The sequence below is a fragment of the Eumetopias jubatus genome, unplaced genomic scaffold, assembly GCF_037043125.1.
Source record: "Eumetopias jubatus isolate StellerSeaLion01/CBP00866 unplaced genomic scaffold, mEumJub1_p1.0 scaffold_17, whole genome shotgun sequence".
Classification (NCBI taxonomy): Eukaryota; Metazoa; Chordata; class Mammalia; order Carnivora; family Otariidae; genus Eumetopias; species Eumetopias jubatus.
The window spans coordinates 50,981,590-51,007,237 of NW_028274823.1; the positions used below are offsets into that span (position 1 = coordinate 50,981,590).

The 25,648-nt window shown below is 55.0% G+C and overlaps 1 protein-coding gene across 1 annotated transcript in view; it reads left to right on the plus strand.

Moving 5' to 3' along the window:
* DLG5 (discs large MAGUK scaffold protein 5) overlaps window positions 1–25,648 on the plus strand; it is a 119,641-nt gene that overhangs the window by 82,120 nt on the left and 11,873 nt on the right. The window contains exons 8-27 of the mRNA XM_028109742.2: window positions 223–407; window positions 2,008–2,133; window positions 4,479–4,611; window positions 5,059–5,186; window positions 5,857–6,032; window positions 6,417–6,520; window positions 10,580–10,672; window positions 11,063–12,082; window positions 12,856–12,979; window positions 13,315–13,459; window positions 14,897–15,009; window positions 15,649–15,738; window positions 16,047–16,197; window positions 19,659–19,821; window positions 19,945–20,078; window positions 20,748–20,894; window positions 22,179–22,362; window positions 22,875–23,023; window positions 23,919–24,089; window positions 24,954–25,150. Of these exons, the coding sequence (XP_027965543.1) occupies window positions 223–407; window positions 2,008–2,133; window positions 4,479–4,611; window positions 5,059–5,186; window positions 5,857–6,032; window positions 6,417–6,520; window positions 10,580–10,672; window positions 11,063–12,082; window positions 12,856–12,979; window positions 13,315–13,459; window positions 14,897–15,009; window positions 15,649–15,738; window positions 16,047–16,197; window positions 19,659–19,821; window positions 19,945–20,078; window positions 20,748–20,894; window positions 22,179–22,362; window positions 22,875–23,023; window positions 23,919–24,089; window positions 24,954–25,150 (3,733 nt within the window). The remainder of the gene's footprint in view (window positions 1–222; window positions 408–2,007; window positions 2,134–4,478; window positions 4,612–5,058; window positions 5,187–5,856; window positions 6,033–6,416; window positions 6,521–10,579; window positions 10,673–11,062; window positions 12,083–12,855; window positions 12,980–13,314; window positions 13,460–14,896; window positions 15,010–15,648; window positions 15,739–16,046; window positions 16,198–19,658; window positions 19,822–19,944; window positions 20,079–20,747; window positions 20,895–22,178; window positions 22,363–22,874; window positions 23,024–23,918; window positions 24,090–24,953; window positions 25,151–25,648) is intronic.

Below are 25,648 nucleotides of genomic sequence, written 5' to 3' on the forward strand. Positions count from 1 at the left end.
GGACCCTACCAGTGTCATTAGGGGTCTCGAGTGTGGCTGTGGGACAGGTGGTCCCTGGGGTACAGGTGCAGCAGGGGGTGTTGGGATGGGCTCAGGCTAGGGTCCTGTGTTTCCCTCCCTCGGCTCCGGAGGGTTCGGCCCCAGCCCCCACACCAGCTAGAGGGCACTTCTGGACCAGGAAGCTCACTCACCACCCCTCTGCTTACCCCTTGACCCCACCAGATCAAAGACACAGTGACAATGGACGCGGGGAGAGCCAGCAAGGAGGCCGAACTCCTTCGAAAGCAGTGCAAGGCTCTGTGCCAGGAGCTGAAGGAAGCCCTCCAGGAGGCGGACGTGGCCAAGTGCCGGCGGGACTGGGCCTTTCAGGAGCGGGACAAGATCGTGGCGGAGCGGGACAGCATCCGGTACGGGGAAGCCCTGGGCTGGCGTGGGCCGCTCTCCCTGGGCCGCACCGCGTCAGTGGGGAGGGTCAGAATCACTTGCCACGTGTCCTGATAAGGTGGGAGTGACCTCGGTTCCTCCCTTCTCAGCTGAGCCTTGCTCCATCGAGTTAGAGGTGCCCATTATGTCTCTACTTCCCTTTTCGTTTCAACCTCGATGTCTGCGTGTGCACTGTGTCTGGATGAGACCCTCCCCCTGCCATGAAATGGTGCAGAGACAGGTTTCTTTCTTAGGGGACTTCTGATGAAATGGACATACCAAGAATGCATTCTTTCAGTTGTTATTCTGTGGGCACCTACTGTGTGCCAGGATCTTAGGTTCCTCTTACAAGGAGACCCTGGGAGAGGAGCAACCTCCAAGGCTGCCAGACGGGTGTGATGCCCTCACGGGGCCAGTGCTCGGGGGGCCACGGGCAACTTTGTTGGACAGGGCAGCAGGGGAGGGAGATAATATGGATGGTGAATTCCAGGGCCACGGTCAGAGCTGTGATGGGGGCATGCAGGGCACGGGGCGGGGGGTGGGTGGGGAACAGGCAGGGAAGTGTCCCTGGAAAGCATGACCTTCAAGTTAGAATTTAGGCCTGAGTGGGATTTTTCCAGGTGGAGAGGGGGATGGGCATGGCCATGAACAAAGGCATGTGGTGTGCTCGGGGCAGGGGCACGCTTGTGGACTTGGGAGTTACAGGAGAGGCGGCTGACAGGGTTCCTGAGGGCAGGCTGTGGGGGCCTCGAGAAGGAAGCCCTCAGTACAGTCTTGATTTTTGGCTGGGGGAGAGCCATGAGGGTTTGTGGTGGTGCTTGTGATTTTCAGAAAGATCCCTTGTGGTTGTCGGGAGGAGAGACCGCTATTTAAAATAGCAAGGCGGGTCAGGAGGTAAGGGTTCAGGGTGGAGGGGATTGGGGGCCATAGAGAGGTGGGGACCAGCCCTTAGGGCCTCCAATGATAGGGTGCCATTCTGGGGGTGGCATAGAGCACACACTCCCCTGCTGCCCAGTCCCCTGTCCCTACCTTCTCTGTGAATGGCCAAGGTGGTCCTGGGGTCCCGGGAGCCACACGTCCTTTGGTGGGGAGTTATCAGGCCTGCACTTTGCACCTGCACAGAGCTCAGGGCTTCGGAGATGCATGAAGCATGATTCTTGTCCGAGTGGGGAGCTCAATTTAGTTGTAGGGTCGGGGACAGCTCTAGAAAGGCCTGCATGTGAGTAGAGATGAGGCATGTGGTAGGTGCTGGAATCCAGGGACCTGCCAGGTGGGCTGGGGCTGGGCTGGGCATTCACCCAGGCACCCTGAGGGTGAAACAGTGGGATGAGCACTGGACGTTCAGAACCCGTTGCCTAGTAACCGCAGAGATGTCTCTTTTCCTGGATCTCAGTGTCTTCTCTGCCTCTCGATGGGGTTGGCCTGGGTGGCTTCACCTCTAGACTCTCCAATGTTCCGTCAGTGCATTTGGAGGCGAGGTGGGCTCCTGGGGTATTTGGGGGCTGGGGCTGCAGTCCACTCTAGGCTGTGAGTCCTCTGCCCCCTGCCCCTCACAGTGACCTCGGCCTCTGCCTTCTCTGCCAGGACGCTCTGTGACAACCTAAGGCGAGAGCGGGACCGGGCGGTGAGCGAGCTGGCTGAAGCTCTGCGCAGCCTGGACGACACGCGCAAACAGAAGAATGATGTCAGCCGGGAGCTCAAGGAGCTCAAGTATGTGGGGGTGGGCGCCTGCCTGCAGAGGGCGTGGTGGCCCCTCTCCTGTCAGGGCTGGGTCACCCTGCCTGCCGGCCCTTCACTCTGCCTCACTCTGTGAGTCTGTAGAATGGGTCTGAACACCACCTCCGTGTTGTGAGTTAATGAGAAATTCTTAGACCATCACAGAAGGTGAGCACGTGGCAGTGGGCAGGCACCATGTGCAAAGGCACATAGGAAGGAAGGTCTCTGTGCCTAGCCAGTCCATTTGGAGACAGGCAAGCGTCTACTGTCCATTCATTCATTCATTCCCTTTCTACCTCATTCATTCACCAACTCTACAAGGATTTACCGAGTGCCTGCTCTGGATGGGCCAGGCCTGTGGGAGGCACTGGGGAAGCCACCAAACAGTGAACCAGGTTTCTACCCTGTGGGGCTCATAGCACATAGGAGGAGGCAGACCACAGGTGGGTCGGACGGAGTGACAGTTACGTGACCGAGGTGCTGACTTCATGATGCAGTGTTTGGAAAGCCCTCACCACTTTGCAGTCTGTTCTGCCTGTGGTGTTGGGATGCCTGTTTAGAAGAGGCTTTTTGGGGTGTCAGACAGCCTCCCCTGTTATGGCACTGCACCCAGGATTGTGATTTGAGACTTGGTGACCCGAATCAGTGGAGTGAAGATACAAAGATCAGAGCTACAAAGGGAGATTGGCAGAACCCAGGGGCTGTCTCTGCAGGGTAGAAGCCAGGGCTCTCTGTTCTGATAGGGTGGTGCAGGGTGGTGAGGAGCGTGAGTGTGAGCGTGCAAGCCTCACCTGCTGGGGCAGCGGCGTTCACACGGAGTGACAGCCCCCCTCCCTCCCCATTCAGTAACTCTAACATGAGCCAACCAGCTTCATTTACTAGACAAAACCCCAGAACCTCTTGGGCTTGGGTGCTCTAAAGAAAATCTCCAGCTAAGAGGCAAAGTGACACACTCTCTCCAGGGACCCATCTTCGGTCTAGTAAGTGGTGGGATCAAATTAAGGTAAAGCCTGGTTCCTGGGGGCTTGAGCCCGGGGGGAGGTCATGCATTTTAATGGAGCTGAAATTGCTTGGAACTTCTAAGAAAGTCGAATTCCACTTGTTTGTTCAGCATATCTGAATCTGCCCCTCCTCTTTGTTGCGCTCTCTAACCGGCTCTGGTGAGGAAGCCCCCGGTCTGCAGAGACAGCAGACATGTCCCAGTGGGTGAGAGATGAGCAGGTGCAGTGAGCATTAAACACAGAGCTTCGTTCAGGCTGCGCAGGGCTGGTGGGAGCCGTGTCCCGCGAAGGCGGCTTTGGGGCGCCGCCCTGAGGCTACGTAGCCTTCTGGAGCTGGCCAGTGAGAGCACAGCCCAGACAAAGGTGTGGACCTGCGAGCGTGTCCACTTGAACAGGAACCAGGAGGAGGTCACGAGTGTGCCGGGAGCCCAGCGCGTAGCGCTGATGAATTCGCAAGGTCATCGGGCACAGGTTTTAGGACGAAGGACGTCAGGTGCAAGTCGCTGGGGGATGGTACAAGCTTCCTGAGTCTTTTTTCATCTCTTAACTGGGTCTTTCTGAGAGCTTAAGTTTTTTATTTTGGTCAAGTCCAGCTTACTGATTTTTAATTTTTAATTTTTAACAGATTGTATGGTGTATGAGAACCCTTAACCTTAACCCTACACCTCAACGATTTTTTTTCCTCTATTTTCCTTTTAAACGTGTTACAGCTTGACCTTTAACATTTCAACCTGTGATACATTTTGAGTTAATTTTCATGTGAGTCATGCTGTCTGGGTTGGGGTTCAGTTTTCTGGCCATGGGCGTGCAGGTGCGCCCGCATCACTGCTTGAATGCTGTTCTTCCTCAGCCGAAGCACTTTTGTGCCTCTTGTACCTTGTGGGGTACTTCTGGACTCTTCATTCTGTTCCAGTGATCTCTGTGTATGTCTTCCTGGCAGTTGTACACACTCTTGATTACTGGAGCTATAGAAAATCTTAGAATTGAGTAGAGTGATTCCTCCCACTTAGCTTTTCATTTTCAAATTGTTTTAGCTCTTCTAGTTCCTCACCTTTCTTTCCCTCTGCATTTTACAGTAGTCTTGTCCTTATCCACAAAGTCTTGCTGGCATTTCCTGAGGAATTGCATTAAACCTCTGGATAAATTTGGGATGAATTTGGGTCTCTTTTGGAAAACCCCTTGGAAAACCCACTGATATCCAGGAAGCTCTGCCTGGCATTCTGCTCCAGATTTATTGGGAAACTGGCATGAAGTCCAAGAGCAAAAGGAGCCCCATTTAGCTTTCATGGTGACCTTCGCCTCCCAGGGGACCATCGCCATGGCTCTCTCTGTTCCTAGGGAGCAGATGGAGTCCCAGTTGGAGAAGGAGGCCCGGTTCCGGCAGCTGATGGCCCACAGCTCCCATGACTCGGCCATCGACACAGATTCCATGGAGTGGGAAACGGAAGTTGTGGAGTTTGAAAGGGAGACGGTGAGCTGCCTAAATGTCTCTTCTCCCCTGCTGTCCCGACTGGGACACTTTGGACAGGGGCGGGAGAGGATGGCCCCCTTGTGGGGTTCCCAGGTTCATGGCTGTCAGTTTTGGGGCTGCGGCTTTTCTTCCCGGGGTGCATGCATCCTTTCCCTGCAGTTGTCCATGCCGGCTTCTGGCAGGTTGGTCCCCGTGGCCTCTGCAGCGGCAGATGCTGGTGCGGTGCGTGGAAGACAGAGGGCAGAGCAGAGCCCTTCTGCAGGGACAAGTGTCTGCAGTGGCTGAAGGGGCTGATGGTAGCTGCCCCTGGGCTTCATCCTGGGGACCGAGTGCCCTGTCCGGCGTGGTGAAGGGGCGGTGCTCACAGTGGAGCGAGTAGCTTGAGGTTTAGGAGCGACAGGTTTCTAATCACTGCTGTGTAAAGTGTGTGTGCTGCTCTTTTGACAGGAGGATATTGACTTGAAAGCGCTTGGGTTCGATATGGCAGAAGGTGTGAATGAGCCTTGTTTGCCTGGGGACTGTGGGATATTTGTCACTAAAGTGGACAAAGGAAGCATTGCTGACGGCCGCTTACGGTAAGAGTGGAGGAGGCCCAGGCTCCGGAGGGAAGGGGGCCCCTCCGACCCATTGCGAAGGACCCGGAGAGCCAGGTGGCGGTTAAAGGAGCGCACCCTGGGGTCTGAGGGCCTAGCAGTCTCAGGCCTGCAGGCTTAGCTGCTAACATTGTTCTTAAAGGAGACTGTGATTCACTGGCACCTGTGAGTCTGACCATTCCTCAGGCCCCAGGTGCTGCCCCTCACTTGTCTAGGTAGGAAAGGGCTCAGGTGTGGTATGTGCAGGAGTGTAGGGTGTGCATCACATGCCCATTCCATGACAGAGTAGAGATAATAAGGTACTATTTGCTAAGTACTGGCTTAAGCACTTTGTATAATCAATTCATTAATCTTTAAAATCCTGTGAGGTAGGTACTGTACTGCTCTTGCCCCCATTTTATAGATGAGGACACCGAGGTCCAGAGGAGGTAGGTCACACGGCTAGTAAGTGGTAGAGCCAGGATATGCACCCAGGCAGTCTGGCTCCAGCCTCCGTGAGTGTAGCCATTTGACCGTCCTGAAGAGGAAATCTGTCTGAGTGTGTATGTGGCGCACCTACTTTCTGCCCCTCGTCTCCCAAACTGGAGCTGTGGGGCCTGCCCACTGGTCCCAAGGCCTGTGAGGGCACTGACCTGGCTCTGTCCCTCCTCAGGGTCAATGACTGGCTGCTGAGAATCAACGACGTGGACCTCATCAACAAGGACAAGAAGCAGGCCATCAAGGCCCTCCTCAACGGGGAGGGGGCCATCAACATGGTCGTGCGGCGGAGGAAGTCCCTGGGCGGGAAGGTGATCACACCACTGCACATCAACCTGAGTGGACAGAAAGGTAGTGGGCCCGCAGAAGTGGGCGGAGCGCCCCAGATGGCAGGGCACCCCTTCTTTGTGCAGAGGGGAGGTGTGTGTTTTTGGGTGTGTTGTTCCAGGGGCCTTGATGCTGCTTAAATGCAGTGTGTGTGTTTCCCTGGCAGGGGGCTGTCTGGGTCCTGGGTCTTGCTGGTCTCCCGAGTGTTCGATTCACCAGAGCAGACATGACTGAGCCCCTGGGGGGGGTCCGACCTGGCCTGGATGCTGGGATGGGCAGGTTGCAGTCTGCTAAGATTCCCTTCAGAAGTTTATCTCACGAAGATGAGGTGGGAGAACCAGAGGGCCAGGCGACCAGGGCTGGGGTTAACTGGGGACTGCCTGTGTCTGCCCTTTGTGGTTTTTGCAGACAGCGGCATCAGTCTGGAGAATGGTGTGTATGCTGCTGCAGTGGTGCCTGGAAGCCCGGCCGCCAAGGAGGGGTCCCTCGCCGTGGGAGACAGGATCGTGGCGGTAAGCCTCAGGGCCGGGGCTGTCTGCCTCACGTGGACGGTTGGATGACATCCGGGAGGTTGAACACGAAGTAATGAACAGAGTTTTCACGTTCACCTTGTTCTCTAATGTGAGCAAACCTTTTTTCCAGATACTGTGTTTCTATTTATAGTAGAAAATCAGGAAATACAAAGAAGGTTTAGGAAGGAAATAAAGAATCCCACTCATGGCTACCACCTTACAGATAACCTTTATGAACATTTGAAATATATTTCTGTACAGACTTTATTCTACACATGAATGTATATTTACATCAGTTTTTTTTTTTAAAGATTTATTTATTTGAGAGAGGGAGTGTGTGCGAGAAAGTGTGCATTTGGGGGTAGGGGCAGAAGGCGAGAATCTCAAGCAGACTCCCCACTGAGCAGGGGCTTGATCTCAGGGCCCTGAGTTCACAACCTGAGCTGAAACCGAGAGTCAGATGCTTAACCGGCTGAGCCACCCAGGCACCCCTATTTATACCAGTTTAAAAAAGAAGATATCTGTGATTAATTTTTTTTTGTATGTGATTTAAAAAAAAAAACTTTTTTATTAAATATTATATCCATTTATTTTTAAATTTCTTTTTAAATACCAGAGTAAGACTTACGTGTCATAAAATATTCAAGCGATACAAAAATGTATAAAGTGGTAGTCCCCTCTTTTCCCTTTAATCCTGCCCCTGGAGAAAAATCTCTGCCCCTCCCTTACACCCCCCCCCCCGCCCCCCACATTTCAAGATGTGCTCCCAGCCAGATCATGAGTGCTCATACAAATCTTTATACACAGATAAAGTTTTATAGGCTTTGTTTTCTTTTTAAGATATAATAGTGGGATCATCCTGCTATTCCACATCATGGATAGCTTTCCAAATTGACCCTCAGTATTTTTATCCACCTAATGGTGTTCTGATGTTTGGTTATCTGTAGTTGAAAGCACGCCCCCTTGTGGACATTTACATTGTTTTCAGTTTTTGCCACTGCAGGCAGCCCTGCCATGGGCTTCACCTGGGTGCACAGCCCTTTTGGGGACACCGAATGGCCTCCCTGGTGACCAGACCCCCAAAACGCTGTGAGGTTATGGAGCCTAATTTAGTATTTCTAACTGACTCATTAAAATGGAAGTCACGCACTTTCCCCCAGCACACACACACAATTCCAGTTGTACAGAAGGCACACATGACCATAACTCTTGCTCTGGTTCTAGACTCCTGTCTACCAGTTCCCACCCCGATGGCAGCGATTGTTAACAATATATTCTGGTCCGCCCCCCCCCCCCCGAAATATTCAAAACATTTGTCTCTGCTCTGCTCTTCTCCTCCCCTCCCCTCCCCTCCCCTCCTCTCCACCCAGATGGGATCATAATAGACTGAGCTGCTAACCTCATTTCTTGTTTCCCACAGCCTGCCCTAAAGGTTCTTCCGCATTCACATCGTTAGATCTGCCTAGGTCATGTCAGTAACTTATTAGTTGCTTATTCCTTAGTGGCGGCCATTCACCAGTTCCCCCGATGGACAGTCAGGACTACTTTGCTTTTACGAGTAGGGCTGCAAAGCTACTCTTAAATCTGTCCACAGGGACCCACGGGAGTGTGCCCTGGGGTGAATTCCCTGTGGAGGCGGATTGCGGGATCTACGGGCATCAGCATTTAACAGTTGACAGGATCTCTCCCCATGTGGTCAAAGAGATCATGGCCTTTTCGATCCTCCCTGCAGAGGGTGTGGGAGCTCATTGCTTCTCATCTTTGCCGGTGTTTTTCAGATTTCGGGGGATGCCAGAATTTGTTAATTTTTTTATTTTTATTTATTTTTTATTGTTATGTTAATCACCATACATTACATCAGTAGTTTTTGATGTAGGGTTCCATGATTCATTGTTTGTGCATAACACCCAGTGCTCCACGTAGAATGTGCCCTCTTTAATACCCATCACCAGGCTAACCCATTCCCCCCACCCCCTCCCCTCTAGAACCCTCAGTTTGTTTTTCAGAGTCCATCGTCTCTCATGGTTCGTCTCCCCCTCTGACTTACTCCCCTTCATTCTACCTCTCCTGCTATCTTCTTCTTCTTCTTCTTCTCATTTTTCTTAACATATGTTGCATTATTTGTTTCAGAAGTACAGATCTGTGATTCAACAGTCCTGCACAATTCACAGCGCTCACCATAGCACATACCCTCCCCAATGTCTATCACCCAGCCACCCAATCCCTCTCACCCCCCCCCCACTCCAGCAACCCTCAGTTTGTTTCCTGAGATTAAGACTTCCTCATATCAGTGAGGTCATATGATACATGTCTTTCTCTGATTGACTTATTTCACTCAGCATAACACCCTCCAGTTCCATCCACGTCCTTGCAAATGGCAAGATCTCATTCCTTTGGATGGCTGCATAATATTCCATTGTGTATATATACCACATCTTCTTTTTTTTTTTTTTTAAAGATTTTATTTATTTATTTGAGAGAGAGAATAAGATAGAGAGGATGAGAGGGGGGAGGGTCTGAGGGAGAAGCAGACTCACTGCTGAGCAGGGAGCCCGATGCGGGACTCGATCCCGGGACTCCAGGATCATGACCTGAGCCGAAGGCAGTCGCTTAACGAACTGAGCCACCCAGGCGCCCTATATACCACATCTTCTTGATCCATTCATCTGTCGATGGACATCTTGGCTCTTTCCACAGTTTGGCTATTGTGGACATTGCTGCTATAAACATCGGGGGGCACGTACCCCTTCGGATCCCTACATTTGTATCTTTGGGGTAAATACCCAGTAGTGCAATTGCTGGATCGTATGGTAGCTCTATTTTCAACTGTTTGAGGAACCTCCATACTGTTTTCCCGAGTGGGGATGCCAGAATTTGAAAGCAATATGGCCACTGTGAAAAAATTTTAAGATGTGGATAAGTTGTAGGAAAAAAAACAACCAAATGAATCAGTCCATCACCCCAAAATAATCACTCTGCCTATTTTTTTAACTTTTGATTTTGAAATAATTAGAGAATAATTCGGTTATGACATTAAATAAATACTGTTGAAAAATAGATAAAGTGGTGACGGGAGTACGGGGAGGTCCTGTGTACCCTTCATGCAGTTTCCCCTGGTGGTTACATTTATGTGACTATATAATATCCAAACCAGGCAGTTGATAATAGAGTCTTGCAGGTATAGCTCTGTGTCATTTTATTATCACGTTTTAAGTAACAACAACAAAAAAATTAAGATACAGAGCTATTCCACGGGCACAAAGATCTCCCTCTTGTTACCCCCTGATAGAGGCATCCACAGCCCTGCTCTCCATTCCCCATCCGTAACCCTTGGCAGCCAATTTGCTCTCCGTCTGTATAATTTTATCACCTTGAGAATGTTATCTAAGTCGAATCGTACAGTATGAGACCTTCTGAGATTGGCTGTCCCAGCATGATCCCGCGAGACCCGTCAGGTGGTTGGGGTACCATTAGTGTGTTCTTTTTGCTGCTGGGCAGCAGTGCATGGTCTGGATGCACCCCAGTCTCACCATTCACTGTTGCACACACGCTTGTTTAAAAGATGGGAACATATCTGAGAGAAATGTGGACAGAGGTGCAGGCCTATGGGATTATGAGAATCTTTGTGAACAGGAATGATACCATCTCATCTCACCTGACACTTCACAGTTTACAAAGGCCTTCCACATCATGAACTCATTTTTAGTCTCCTGACCTGGGGTCAGACGTGTTTACCTTCCATTCTGTGCGTGAAGGAGCTCTGAGCCGTGGCCATGCCTCATGCGACAGCCAGCAGCAGAGCCTGGTCATTCCCCCAGGATGCCTGTCTGGTCCCAGTCAGACAGGCATCTGCTCCTCGCGTGATTTTAAGGCCGTGTGTTTTGTTTGCCTTGGAAGCCGCTTCACTGGATTTCTCAGGCCTTATTGGGGAGGGGCTTTCTCTCCTTTGCCAACTCCAGACTTGGGCCCCTTATAGAAGAACCAGGCCCACCGTCCAGAATGGGCTGGCAGAGACCCTGACCTGGTGGTGGGCCCGATGGGCTCTCTGTTTGGCCCTAGATCAATGGCATTGCGCTGGACAACAAATCTCTGAATGAGTGTGAATCTCTGCTGCGTAGCTGCCAGGACTCCCTGACCCTCTCCCTCCTGAAGGTAAGGACCCCCACCCCACACCAGCTCTGCTCTCATCGGCTGTGGGGCAGGCAAAGCCTCAGCTCCATATACCTGAGCTGCTACTCTGCATCGCTGGGAGTCCTTGAAAAAAAAGGTATTGATTTACAAAGTGCAGGGTGTGCATGGACCCTGACTGGATCCTCGTTTAAAAACAAAAGCGAAACAAGACATGAGGGACATTTTGAGGATAGTGGTATACATTTGAATCTGAACTGAGTAATGAGGTGATCTTAGAGACTCGTTGGGCACACTTTGGGGTAAGTGTGGCCCATTGCTGACCCTCCCCCACCCCATGGGGACCACGCTCGTGGGCAGCGCCTGGTTCTGGGGTCTTACCACTCTTTCTCACTCTCTGTGATCCCCACATAGGTGTTCCCTCAGAGCTCCTCATGGAGCGGCCAGAACATCTTTGAGACCATCAAGGACTCTGATAAGATGCTGAGCATCCGAGCCCACGGCCCCGAGGTCCAGGCTCAGAATAAACGGAGCTTGTTACAGCACAATAACTCCACGCAGACGGACATCTTCTACGCGGACAGGCTGGAGGACAGGAGGGAGCTGGGCCCCCCAGGAGGCAGCAGCTCCTTCCTGCACAAGCCGTTCCCTGGGGGACCCTTCCCAGTGTCCCCCCAGGCCTGTCCCAGTGCTTCTGAGCGCAGCCTGAGCTCCTTCCGCTCAGACACCTCTGGGGAGCGTGGCTACGGGCTGGTGGATGTGCGCAGCCGGCGACCACTGCTGCCCTTCGAGACCGAGGGGAGTCCCTGCGGGGCGGCAGAGGCCCCTCTGGATAAGGCAGACCCCGAAGGCTCCAGCAGCGGTGGGACCTGGCCCAAGGCCGTGCTGGGCTCCACAGCAGGGCCCGAGAAGCTCTCTGTTTATAAGAAGCCAAAGCAAAGAAAGTCTATCTTTGACCCTAACACTTTCAAACGCCCCCAGACTCCCCCCAAAATAGACTACCTGCTCCCTGGCCCTGGGTCTGCTCACTCCCCTCAGCCCTCCAAGAGGATGGGGCCTCTGACGCCCCCAAAACCTCCCAGGAGGAGCGACTCCATTAAGTTCCAGCACAGACTGGAAACCAGTTCCGAGTCTGAGGCCACTCTGGTGGGCAGCTCCCCATCCACCAGCCCCCCGAGCGCACTGCCCCCTGATGTGGACCCCGGCGAACCCACGCACACCTCACCCCCTCGCAAGGGCAGGGTCCGCATTGCTTCCAGCTACTACCCTGAAGGGGACGGGGACTCCTCCTACCTGCCTGCCAAGAAGTCCTGTGATGGGGACCTCACCTCCCAGAAGATGGATGAGCTGGGGCAGAAGCGCCGTCGTCCAAAGTCTGCTCCTAGCTTTCGGCCGAAGCTGGCTCCTGTGGTGATTGCTGCTCAGTTCCTGGAGGTAGGGCTCAGCCTCGGGGTGGGGCCGGGGGCGAAGCCATGGGGAGGGGCCCTGAGCTGGTGTCCCCAGCGTCTTGCTTAGCCCTGGCTCCTTTGCCTTCGCTCTAAGCACCTGTCCGAGGAAAAGGGGAGTGGGGTGGCCGGTGGATGCCAGTGGGAAGGAGCCCTCCTTAGGAGACTGGAAAGGGATGGGTCGGGGGGGGGGCGTATGCATGTTAATGGCATTTGTTGCCAAGACAGGAACTTTTTCTTGGGTGTGGTGTCTGAGTTGCTTTTTCATCGAGAAGCTTTTGAACTGGCACAACAAAAGCAAGGGACACGGACCTGCCTGGAAGGGTCTGGGGGCCAAGATAGCGCCTGTGAAACTGTCGGCTGGCAGCAGGAGGTGGCGGGCTGGTTTTGGTGGGTGCTGTAGTTGTCTCCAGATGGGAGCTGGAGACCAAATCCATGCAACTCTGCAGACGAAGACCCTCACCCAGCCATGCAGGTTTTGAGGAGCCGTTCTATACATGTGCCTGAGGCACTCATGCATTCCGCGTCCTGTACCTAATTTGTTTACTTGAGAGACCAGGTTCTTTCTCTGTGGTTTTCTTCCAGAGTAGTGTTGAAGGAAGTTCTTCTCTTCCAGTTGCTTGAGGCAACATGAATGAGCAGTGACCTCTCCTGACTGTCACGTTGTGTGTCCCAGTGGGAGAGCTAGTACTTAGGGGACAGACCTGCAGACACCTGTGCATGTCCATTTCTGGCCACTGTCTCTTGTCTTGGGTCCTGCAGGAGCAGAAGTGCATCCCGGCCAGTGGAGAACTCTGCCCAGAGCTCCAGGAATGGTCCCCATACTCGCCGGGGCACTCAAGCCGGCACAGCAACCCCCCATTCTACGCCGGCAGGGCATCTGTGGGTGAGTCGTCGGGGCAGGGAGGAGGGTCCGTGGTGGGCTCGCAGGGCTGCTCGCTCACGGGGAGAGTGGAGGCGGTCATTTCAAGGTGCTTTTGTGTGTCGTCATACCAGAGGTCCAGAGAACTAGCAATGGCTGCCCTGTCTGGGATGTTCTGTCTTGTACCAGGGACATTTCTTAGCTTTTCAGGGCCCCTTTTCTCCCATAGGAGCCTGAGAAATAGGAAGCAATAAAGCAAGTTCTCCCCCATCTTACAGATGGAGAAAGCCAAGAGCTTGCACACATCTGGGGCTGGCTGAGTGCTTTGGAGTGATTGTTCTTACCCAGCCCATTTCTAGGCACCGTGCCCCGGAGCATGACCCCGAGCACCACTGTGAGCTCCATCCTGAGGAACCCCATCTACACCGTGCGTAGCCACAGGGTCGGCCCTTGCAGCTCTCCACCTGTGCCCAGAGAGGTCGGCCCCCAGGGTTTGCATCCCAGGTATGTGAAGTCACCCCATACCTCCCTGCACCCTGGGCGGCCAAGCCCATGGGCACATGAAGCCGCTGGTGCACAGAGTGGCCCACGGGCAGAGAAGTGTCGTTGCCTAGCCAGGAAGGGGCTGGTTAGAGCGGCGCTGGGGCCCCAAGAAGAGTGAACGCTAAGGGGGATGCTCTCTTCATTCCCTAGCATGGAGCTTGAAGAGGTATTTAAAGAGAGAGAGAGTGATGGCAGCTGGTGCTTAAGTGCTCGTATGCCAGGCACTGTGCTGGGACCCTTGTAAACCTCATCTCGTTTAATGGCCACCACAACCTTGTGAGCTAAGGACTGTTGTTGGCTCTGTTTTATGGATGAGAAGACTGAGCCTTAAAAGGTGAACAGACTGGCTCAGGGTCACCCATTCATTCATTCATTCATTCAGTTGTTTGGCAAGTTTTAATTGAGCACCTACTACATGGCATGGACTGTTCTAGTTCCAGAGGGATATACAGTGGAGAACTAAATCAACTAAACCAGCTGCTTTGCATGGGACGTTGATGTTCGAGTGTGGGAGGCAGACGGAAGAGACGGAGTGGTACCAGGTGGTGCTGGGTTGCTCTGAAGACCGCAGAGCAGGGCGGCCAGCTAGGCTGTGACTTGGACAATGGTGGAGGGGAGGGCCCTGGGAGGAGGGGAGGGGTGTGCTACCGACATCGGGAGGCTGAGAAGAGGCCAGCCGCGCAAGACCTGGGTGGAGTCCCCGGGAAGGAGGCCTGTAGGAGCCACAGACACCTGGGAACAGTGTGCTGGGCTCTGGGGCAGAGTGGGGGAGCTTGCACGGGCACAGTAAGTCAGGAAGAGCGCCCAGGCTATAGGGCACAGATCCTGTAGGGCCTGCGGCCATGATGCGGAGTTGGGATTTTTTTCTAGTCCAGGCTTTAGGCAGGGAAGAGACACAGTCTCATGACACAGCTAGACAAGGACATTGTTGGGTCTGACTGTAGGCCTGCCTGAGGTGGGTGAGGCCTGGGCTCTCTGCCCTTCAGGGTCCTAGGCAGCTGTCCTGAGCAAGGTGTGCAGGTCCCCGTCCGAGGTCCTCGATGCCCATCCAGCCTCTCCCGCCCATCCTGGAGGAGAGGCTCCACTTCTCTGGGCCCAGACAGGGTTCAGAGCCTGTTTTTCCCGGCGGAAGCCCTTGCTCCCAGTGAGCCCAGTCCTGGTCCTGGGCTGAAGGAGGTATGCCGCTCCTTTACGGGCACAGCAGGACCTTTCTCTGTGGGCAGGGCCCTCGTTGGATGCTGCCTGTGAGCATGGCAGTCCACTATTCCTGCCTAGCGGCAGGTGGCTTCTGTGGGCTCAGGGAGGCCTTGGCCCAGGCCTGCTGCTTGTTTCTCCCCAGTGGCTGTGTCCAGCCCTGGTGTTCCTCCTGAGCATCTCACCTGTCTGGTTTTCTCGCAGCGTCCAGCACCAGGGACGCCTGAGCCTGGACCTGAGCCATAGGGTTGGCAGCGACTACTCAGATATGAGATCCTCCCACGGGTCCAACTCTCTGCCCTCCAGCGCCCGCCTTGGTAATGGTGCCACTAGAACCTTCTCACCGTAGTGGGGCACTAGCCTTGTTTCCCTCTCTACCTGCATCCTCATGGCCAGACTTCCAGGTGGCCTGCCCACCTGAGCCCTTCTCTGCTTCCGGGGCCGAGGTTGGCCCCACGCTGCCCTGGGAACCATCTCCTTCAGCCTTCTGGGTCTCTTAGGCTTTCCCTGGCAGCCATGTGGCTATTCCAGGGGACCCCTGGGCCCACAATTCTCGCTTCCTGTCCCTGAGCCTGTCCATGATTCTGGGGGTTTGTAGTGCTGTTCATGTGTGGGAAATGCAACCCAGAGGTAGAGACCAGCAGTTACCTCATAAAGAGACTCAGGTGGTGCCACTTCCAGCGACATGGAGTGGAAGCAAGCAGTCCCCTCTGTCACAGATTCGTGTGATCCTGTTCTGGAGCAGTCCAGACCGCATAGTTCACTTAGATCACTGGGTACTGAGTATCTGCTTTTCTTGACCAGTTCACACTTAGGGCCCCCTCAGGGATACGTGGCAAGGCCTGCTTTGCATTTGTCATGACTGTGCTTCTTCCCTAACTACTGACGTGGTGGTGAGGGAGTGAGGGTGGTATTTAATCACAGGCCTGAAGTTTTGTCTCCTCGTGGAAATGTAGGGTCTTCGAGCAACTTGCAGTTCAAGGCAGAACGCATTAAAATCCCATCAACGCCAAGATACCCCCGGTCCGTTGTCGGCTCCGACAGAGGTGAGAACTCGCACTCCCGTCCTGGCCTGCCGGCTCGCACTGGCCTCGTGGTACACGTCTGGGCACAGTGTGTAACCTCTTCCTCAGCTCAGCCAGTCCGTGCAGGCTGGTTGAGCCTGGCTTTCAGGCCCGGGGATGTGGGGCTAGATAGAAAGGCCATGCAGAGCCCAGCCCCTGAATTCGAGGCCATGTGGTGTGGCCGCCGTGTGGTGCCACGTGCCTGGATCGTGTCTCCCTCTTGGTCTGGGCCATGGGGGAGTGGAGATGTGGATTGCAGAGCCCGAGTTCCTTTGCACCTCTCCTGACAGGTTCGTTGTCACATTCGGAATGCAGCACGCCTCCGCAGTCGCCCCTGAACATCGACACCCTGTCCTCGTGTAGCCAGTCGCAGACCTCAGCCTCCACGTTGCCCAGAATTGCCGTCAACCCTGCGGCCCTCGGGGACCGGAGGAAGGACAGGTGAGCACTAGTGGGCATCTGTCCCATGGGCACGGCAGTGGGTGATGCATCCCTACAGCAGGCCAAGGCTTGGTTGAGGGAGTGGGCTTGTTGGTAGAGGCAGCAGTTGCGTTGGAGGGTTTCAGCTGAGTCGATCCCAGAGCGAGACCTCTCTGCTTTGGGTCACCTAGTGTTCTCTGGCGTGCCGCCTCAGCCCTTCACAAGGAGCGGGAGGTGGGGTGTGCATAGACGGCAAGGTGAGGAGCAGGGTGGGCTCCTTCTACAGAATGTCCACAGAATGAGCTGCAGCAGATGATGCTGGGGGCCACCTGGCCGAGATGATGTGGTGGCACCATTCACTGCTTCCCTGACCCCTGATTAAGCACTTTCCGTATGTTAAGTCATGAAATGCTCACAGTGACCCTGTGAGCATCGTGCATCGTCATCGTTGTCGTCATCATCGGTTCTCTTTTACAGATAAGGAAACTGAGGCCAGAAAGTTGGTGTGACCTATCTGTGGTCACATGGTTGGTGACCGGCCTACCTTCCTTAGAATCAGGGCTCATTCTTTGCTTTTTGGCTCCAGAACACAGCTGCATCACTTGTCCCCCTCATTCCCAAGCTTTTTATTTTGAAATAAAACATACCAGAAAAAATATATGTAAAAGTATGGGCTTAGCCATTTATTGGTTCATTTCGAAATGCTGGCCGATCTGCCGAGATTTCGGGTTAACTTGAGGCTGATGTCAGTCCAGACGGTTGGACCCCATCCTCTAAGGGGTCCCTCACTCCCCCCACAAGCTCCACATCCCTCACCCACCTCTGCTGTTTCAGAGTTGAATTTACCAGATGGTATTTATAGTTAAGAGGTCCTGTCTAGATTGTCAGTCTTCAGGGGATCTGATTAAACTGGAACTTGCTTTTATTTAATCACTTAAAAGGAATGGAGCCACTCCTGTCCACTCAAATCGAAAATGCTGAGGGCCCTCGTCTCTGAGCTATGGAAGGAACCGCGCAGGGTGGGCTCCGCATTCAGAAAATCATTTGACTTGAAAAATCTGAATTTGTAAGACAACCTAACAGGTACCCTGACAACTGGAGCCCAGAAGTGCACCTGGGCCCGTATGGGAAGCAGGTGCAATTCACGCGGAAATGTCTTACCCACGTGATGCACGTGGGAGCACAAACCTGCACCAAGTCCCCGGGTCAGGGGGTTTGTTTTACTTGACCCCGCTCAGGTCACTGAGCAGCAAGATCTTCCGCCAACTCAGGTGGGTTCCTTAGAAGCAGAGAGGGCCTGTCCCTTGCCATCAAGTATCCCATAGTTAGCTTCCTACAGTGAGCAGAGAACCGGGAGCTGCTCTGGGGAGAGGAGAGTGTCCGTGTTCCTGCCTTCACGGTGCTTCTGATCTAGTCAGAGGCATACAGTTTAATATGTGTGACTTGACCGAAGAGAAAACAGCTTTTTCCCCCCGATTCTAATGTACATTACCATGTAACTTCTTATTAGAGGAAACTGGGAAGATAGAGGAAAGTAGAAAGAAGAAAAGTCACATATAATCTCCTCAGTTGCTGTTCCTTTTGTTAAGCGTGTGTGTGTGTGTGTGTGTGTGTGTGTGTGTGTGTGTATGTATATATATACACATATATATAGTTTAAAGGCATGTTTTATTTACATTTTCTGTATGTTAATACTTTCTCATTTCAAGAGGTTTGTAATATTGCGAAGTATACTTTATAAACCTCTTTCACAACACAGCCTTATTCTGAGAAAACTTTTGTGCATATTATAAGAAATTTAGATCCTTCAGGGGATTAGAAAGTAAGGATTACGTCAAGTCTCCTCACCTGGAGGTGCCATTGTTAACATTTTGGTAGGGTCCTTCATAGAAACCTCTGCACGTGTGAGTGGCCAGGCGTATTTGTACAGATTTATATAAATGGGATTATGCCCATGTGTCTGCTCACGCAGTGTGTGTCCTCTGCATCTCTCCATGTTGGTAAATCCTGATTCACATCATTCGTAATGGCTTTGTAGGACTCTTACTGTGATTCAGGTATCTGCTGCTTTATTGAGATAGATGTAGGTTTTGGAGGTGGCACACAGGAAAGGGTTTTCAGTGGGGGGGAGGGGAGGCGCCCCAGAGCAGAAGCGAGCTCTGCTCGAACCTGCTGTGCCGCCCTCTGACGCTGGCTGGGGGAATGAGGATGGTGCTGGTGGCTGCTGGGTAAGGGCCCTTACAACTCCAAACTGCCTGGCACTGTGATATGTGATGAGTCTGGAAGTTGCAGGCCAGGGACTGAAGCGTCTGAGCCACAGGGTCAGGGGAGGGCATTGTGAGTTTGGGAAGGGGAGAGGGGAAGGGACAAGGGACAAGTCAAGAAGGATTTTGATCTCAGACTGCCAGAGGCCTGGGCCCTGGGTGTTGGGGTCCCAGCCCGAGGCCCGCTGAGCTTGAGAGACTGCTGTGCCTCTGGGTGTCAGGGGAGGGGCGGCTCAGGGGCTTGGCTGTCCATCACCGCGTGAGTCTCTCCCCACCCACGTGCTCTGGAGGGGAGCCCAAGGACGTGCCACTGCGGCTGGCTCCTCTCTTCACCTTTGGCTATGATTTTGTTCTGCGGGAAGAGCTTAGGGCAGCAGGCAGCACAGTCCTCCCGGGACGGCTCTGCATCACCTGGCTGCCTTTCTGTCTGTTAGGTTCCAGGCGTCTGTCCTCCTTCTCTGAGCGTCCCTCTCTTCTTTCTAACTTTTTGCACCTTCCAGATGTCTCCACCACCACAGATCCCTTCTGAGATTGCCCATGGCCGCCAGGCCCAGGTTCTCCTCCCTGGGGAGTCTGAGGTTGGCCTGACAAGAGGCCCCTGCGCAAGCCCCCTCGTGCCCTCGTCACGGCAGACGGCTCCCCTCCGCCCGCCCCCCGGGGCCAGCAAGTGCATGGGCCCGGCCTTGCTCCCAGCCTCCCCACTCCCTTTCTAATGGCTTAGGTTTGCAGCGGCTTCATTTCCATGGCCATTGTACATCACTGTATAAACTGGTAGATATAAAAACTTTATACCTGTTTCTTCTGGGTGACCGTCCTCCCAGGAGCCACTTCTTTTCTCCTGGGGAGTCTGGAGACCCCACCAGGGTTTGTTCATTGCACATTTTGTTGCAGCAACTCCTCTCAAGTTATGAAACTCTTTGTGCTTTTTCCCTGCCTGTGTCAGCGTTCATAGTTCACATGGACCATTCTCTGTGTCTTTGGGACTGGGAGCTTCTGTGGCCATTGGGGGGTGTCGTGTTTGTATTGCATGAGGTTGCGGGAAAGCCTGTCACTGCCACACGAAGGTGGGGTCATCGTGTTCCCACCCAGCTGGGTCATTATAGGAGCATCTGGGGGTCCCTGGCCTTTTCTGCGTAGCTGATTGCATGCCCGACTGCAGACTTGCCCCAGACCCTTCCGTTGTGTCCGAGTCCCCGCAACTGTTGGCTCTCTTCCAAGGCCCTATGCGGAGGAGCCACGTCACGTGAAGCTGCAGAAGGGCTCGGAGCCACTGGGCATCTCCATCGTGAGTGGAGAGAAGGGTGGGGTCTACGTCTCCAAGGTGACAGGGGGGAGCATCGCTCACCAAGCCGGCCTGGAGTATGGGGATCAGTTACTTGAGGTAAGTGAGAGTTGCCCCTCGCACTGCCTTCTCTCCGCCCTTTCCTCCCTTCCTGGGAAGAGCTGTGCTCCCCTGGTCCCCGGCCCCCACCACGTCACTGAGCATGCTCTGGATGTTTCCTAGTTCAATGGCATAAACCTGCGGAGCGCCACGGAGCAGCAGGCCCGGCTCATCATTGGGCAGCAGTGTGACACTGTCACCATCCTGGCCCAGTACAACCCACACATGCACCAGCTCAGCAGCCACTCTCGGTCCAGGTGAGGGCCTGGGCCTCCCATGGGGGCGTCCGGGCTAGGGGAGGACAGAGGGTGCAGCCCGGGGGCCAGCTCTGAGTTCTGGCCATTCAGCGGCCGAAAGACGAGAGTTGGCCAGCCCCGGATTTCGGAAAAAGAACATGGAGGAGGAGGAGGGTGTGAGATATAGGGTGTGGAAGCACATGGCTGGATCCCCTCCCCCCGTGCAGCAGGAAGCCCCTTACACAGGTGTGTGGTAGCCAGGAACGGAGGCCCTGGGGGCGGGATTCTCACACAGAGGGTTCTGGCCCTCTGTCCATGTCTGCCCCTGAGCCGTGGGTTGCCGGGCATGTGGGAGAAGAGGGGAGACTTGCCCCTGCCACGCGGCACTGCGCAGCTCAGCCAAGGGGGGGACAAGATGCACAAACGGAGGCAAAGGGATGGTGACTTTGTGGGCCCCCAGCCCACATCTTCAGAGAGGATCACCAGGTTGAGGACAGGCAGATCCTACAGGGTGGACGACCTGAGTCCCAGCTCCCAAGACATCTGCTTTTCTCCGGGCTCCGAGGCCCACGACCCAGTCTCTGCTCCTCCCCGCCCCCCGCAAGCCGTGGTCAGCACCGGAGTGGGGGGTGGCTGAGGACGGCCAGGGACCACGGGCTGCTCCTTACTCCTCCTGCCCTCCATCCCCAGCTCCCACCTGGACCCTGCCAGCACCCACTCCACGCTCCAGGGCAGCAGTGCCACCGCCCCGGAGCACCCCTCTGTCACTGACCCGCTGATGGAGCAGGATGAGGGCCCTGGCACCCCCCCGGCCAAGCAGAGCACCCCCAGTTCCAGGTCAGCCAACGCGTGCTGTGAGCCTTCTGTCTGTGCGCACCAGCCCGGGGGGGGGGGCAGGCGGTCGTGGTCGTGGCCTGAGCACACCCTGCCGGCGTCCCCCCCCCCGCCCCCCCCCGCCCAGCCCCTGTGCCGCCGGCCGTATAGCAGGTTGTCAGGATTTGGGGTGGGAAGCATGCCATTCCTTTCCTTCCGCCCTCCTGCCCTTTCTCACTTTCTTGTTTTTTCTCTTTTGTTTCCTCATTGACTTGTTCTTAGCTCTGCCTCTTTTCCTTTCCTCCTTTTCTCAGTTACTCGTGGTCTGACTGTCTTTAGTCTCCACCCAGCCAGGTCCTGGGCTATGGCCGCCGCCAGCAGTCGCCCCCAGGGAGCTCCGGGGTTAGAGGGTGACAGGCCAGTGTCCAGGCATGTGCAGCACGTGCTGGGAGGGCCAGAGCAGGCCACGTGGAGCAGTGAGCGAGAGTGTGGCAGGGAACAGAGCCAGTTAAGTCAACACGGTCAGGGTGAGCAGGGGTTAGCTGTGCACACGGTGGGGGTGGGGGTGGGGGCGGGGGGGCATAGACAGAGGTCAAGAGGAGGCAGGGCATGCACAGGAGCTGGAGGGAAGATGGGGAGAGGGCCGCATGGGCCAGGGCGCGCAGCCATCGTTCCGTAGGCCCGGACCAAGCCCCCGCCTCCCTCGGAACGTGGCTCGCTCTGCGTTCTCTGCCCTGGATCCATCACGTTGGGACTTGGGTGCGGTCACCACAGCTGGCCTGTCCCCAGGTCCCCATCGCTGTCCCGTTTCCTCCCCTCCGAGTGCTTACCAGTGTCTCCCTCACTGTGCTGTGAGTTCCCTGATGGCCAGGGGCCCCCTCTTGGTGGCATATCACAGTCCCTGGGCCAGAGAAGCTGCTCTGTACACGTTGCCAAATGGTCTGTTGTGCCCCGGGCTGTGAGGCTGGCTCTGATTTTCCTCAGGCAGAACAGGGTTAGGAGAACAGGTGCCGTCCAGGTGGAGAGAGAGGCAGCGCTATGGCACTCAATGGACAGCTGGGCCACAAAGTGGGGGCACTGGTTTTCACTTGGTCCCCAGCTGGCTTTCTCAACTGGGGCCGTGTATTCACCTCTACAAACCTCAGCTTCCAGCCTGTAAACTAAGGCGCTAGAGCCAGAACCCGGATGGGAGTGCCGGGAGACCTCGCGGAGTAAACGGAAAACTGCCGGGGCGTTAGCCACTGTGTAGTCTTGCACGCCCTGCTCCCCCTGTGTGTGATTGAGGGACTTTCTTTTCCTTCCCCAAAGGATGGTGGGAGATGTCAACAAGAAGAGCCCAGAGCCGCGAGTCGTCTTCATCAAAAAGTCCCAGCTGGAGCTTGGAGTCCATTTATGTGGAGGGAACCTGCACGGGGTGTTCGTGGCGGAGGTGGAGGATGACAGCCCTGCCAAGGGCCCTGATGGCCTTGTGCCCGGAGACCTCATCCTCGAGGTGAGTTCTGAGCTGCTGAGCGGCAGGCCCCGCCCCTCCCCGCCAGCCCTGCAGGCTTCCTGCACCCTCCGGGTGGCTGAGCACAGCCTCGTGCCTGGCGCCCCCTGGTGGTGCTAAATGCTGCCAGGACCCCGGGGACGGGTCACAGAGGGCGGTGAGCAGGGCCCTGGCTTGGGTACTGGTGTCGGGAGGGAGGATCCTCTACTGTGTCAGCAGCAGGACCGTGGTCTGATGGAGCGTCCTCTCCCTCTTGCTGGGTCTCCCGTTTGATGGTTCGTAGGTATTCCAAGACACGGGTAGTATAAGCAAAAGGTGGTATAAACAAGTGAGGGCCGTAAAAACAGGCCAGCAGACCCCGGCAGAGGACTCAGCCTTACCTGCAGAGGTGAGGCTTGCAGATTCCCAATGAAGGGGATCTTAAATCTCTACCTTATCCCACAACCGCCCGCTCACTGGTACCTGAGGCGCCCCTGGCTTCTGCCCTCTGAGCACAGTCCCCTGTCCTTGGGCAGTATGGCAGTCTGGATGTGCGCAACAAGACGGTGGAGGAGGTCTACGTGGAGATGCTGAAGCCCAAGGACAGCGTCCGTCTCAAGGTGCAGTACCGCCCTGAGGAGTTCACCAAGGTCAGGGGCCTGTCTGGCGACAGCTTCTACATCAGGTACCAGGGGCCAGGGGTTCCAGGGATTTGGGGCCAGGGGAGGTGCCTTCTGAGGAGACTGGTCCTGGTGAGTGTCTCTGCAACACAGAGGGCCGGACCATGGTCCTTGTTGCTCGGGCCCCAAACCATGTGCTCATGGCTTGTGACTTAGATGCTTGTGACTTGGGGAAACTTTGCTTGAGGGCCTGCAGGACCACATGGGCTCCCTCTTTAGGGTTTGGGGCTTGGGAAATTTTGAGGCTGCAGAGCCCCATTTTCCTGTGCGCTGCACTCCTCTCCTGGTCTCCCCCGCCCCACATCGGCAGATCCGTCTGCAGTGTGTGTGAGTATCAAGGCATGCACGTGCCCGAAGTACCGTATGACTTGTGTGCAGGTGGGCACAGGCACCAGGTGTTTTCTAGAAGGAGCTCTAGCTTCCTTTATGTTCCCTAAGCTCTGAGGCCACAGAAAGGAAAAAGCATTGAGCAGCTACACAGTCTCTGTCTCTAGGACACCCTCCTGGGTGGGAGATGACATGTTTCCATCCTGGCGAGTTTCCCTTCTATAGGAACCATTGACCTTGACTTGGTGGCAGGGAGGGAAGGCCCATTTGGAAGACGGGATATGGTCCTTGGCAAGACGTTCTGTATCTGATGGATGTGAGGCAGCCCTCGTCCCCAGGGAGCCCCCAGTCTTAGGGGAGGCAAGACAACGTTGTTCTGTTACATAAAGCTGGGGGTTCCCTTCTCTGGGAACTGCCCCCAGCATGGGGAGAGGTGGGTCTTGATCGTGGTCTGGGGGAAGCTCAGAGCAGCAGAGCTGTCCCAGGAGACTGGCTGCCAAAGTGTGCGGCCGGTTGGTCTTCCAGCAGCCAGTAGCGTGCTCCTGACCCTGTCCCCTCTGTTGCCTGGCCCAGGGCCCTGTATGACCGGCTGGCGGAGGCGGAGCGTGAGCTGAGCTTTAAGAAAGATGACATCCTCTACGTGGATGACACCTTGCCTCAGGGCACATTTGGGTCCTGGATGGCCTGGCAGCTGGACGAGAACGCCCAAAAGATCCAGCGTGGCCAGATCCCCAGCAAATACGTGTAAGTGTTCATGTCTGGGCTTGGAGGGGGCGGTGCCCACCCCTGGAGCTGTCCCACAGGATCGGGGCTCAGTTTGCCGCACACCCTGGCATCTGGTCTGTACGTTTTGCCCAGACCGCTTCTCTAGAAAGCTGCTTCTAGTGCAGTGCAATGGTGTACGTAAGTCAGTGCTATACAGAAGAACCGTGGCAACTTAGGAAACGTAACTTTTTTATTTTTAGCAGATTTATTGAGATACATTCCTATACCATGCAGTTCACCTTAAGTGTCCGATTCATTGGCTTGCGGTGTACTCACAGCCATGCGCCACCATCCCTACTGTCATTTCAGAGCTTTCTCGTCAGCTCAGAAGCAGCCCTGCATGCATTAGCTACCCCACCTGTCCTTCCGTCTTTCCTGCCCTGCTCCCCTACCCGAGGCAGCCACGACTCTACTTTCTGTCCCTGTAGATTTCCCTGTTCTGGACTTTCCTGTGAATGTGGCCTTCTGTGCCTGCTTTCTTGCGCTTTATGTAGTGTTTTCAAGGTCCTGCTCTGTCATGGCGTGCGTCTGTGTTTCATTCCCTTCTGTGGCTGGAAGCCTCACTTGTCATGTCACTGTCCCAGCACTTCCTTTTGACTCTCGCGCGAGTGTAGGAACTGGCCTGCTCTGAGAGTGTACCCCAGCACTGGTGCGTGGGTTGCCCCCACGGCAGCGGTACTGAGGGGTCCTTGGTGGTGCGGGTGAGTGGCATAGCCAAGAGACCTGCCGCAGAGCATTGGAGGAGCCTGGGGTCCTGGCTTTCCCCCTCCGCACGGGCAGGGCAGGGTGGGCAGGAGGCGGTCGCTAGGCCCTTCCCAGCATCCCCGTTCCCTGTGCCCGCAGGATGGACCAAGAATTCTCCAGGAGACTCAGCATGTCTGAGGTCAAAGATGACAACAACGCCGCAAAGACGCTGTCGGCGGCCGCACGCAGATCCTTCTTTCGAAGGAAACATAAGCACAAACGCAGCGGGTCCAAAGATGGGAAAGACCTCCTTGCCTTGGACACGTTTTCCAACGACACCATTCCCCTCTTCGAAGGCAAGTGGCCGAGCTCACTTTTCCAGTAGGCTCTCAGAATTAGGCTTGCCACTGACCACAGAGACCACACAGCAAGGACTTAGACAAGATAGAGGTTTACCCTGCTTTTGCACCGAAGTCCCGGTCGGGGTGGTGGTACTGCTGTCCTCAGGGTCTGCCATCTGTACGGCGTGGCTTCCACGGTCGGCACGTGACGTTGCAGTGCCAGCCGTCACGTCCCGATTCAGGCAGCGGGAAGGAGGATGGGGCCAAAGTGTGCCGCAGCTGAGTGTGCCTCCTAAACTGTTTCCCTGGAAGTCCCACCCTGTGACCTCGACTCACTGCATCAGCAAGAGAGCCTGGAAAGGCGGGGTGTGCTAGCTGGCACCGTGCTAGCCTCAGTAACGTAGGTTCTGTTAGTACAGAAGAAGGGAAGGTTGGGTATCGGACAGGCAAAAGCGGTCTGTGCTCAGTGCATTTCTTCTGGTTTCTTTTGGGGTTATTGTAGGCTGTTTGGTT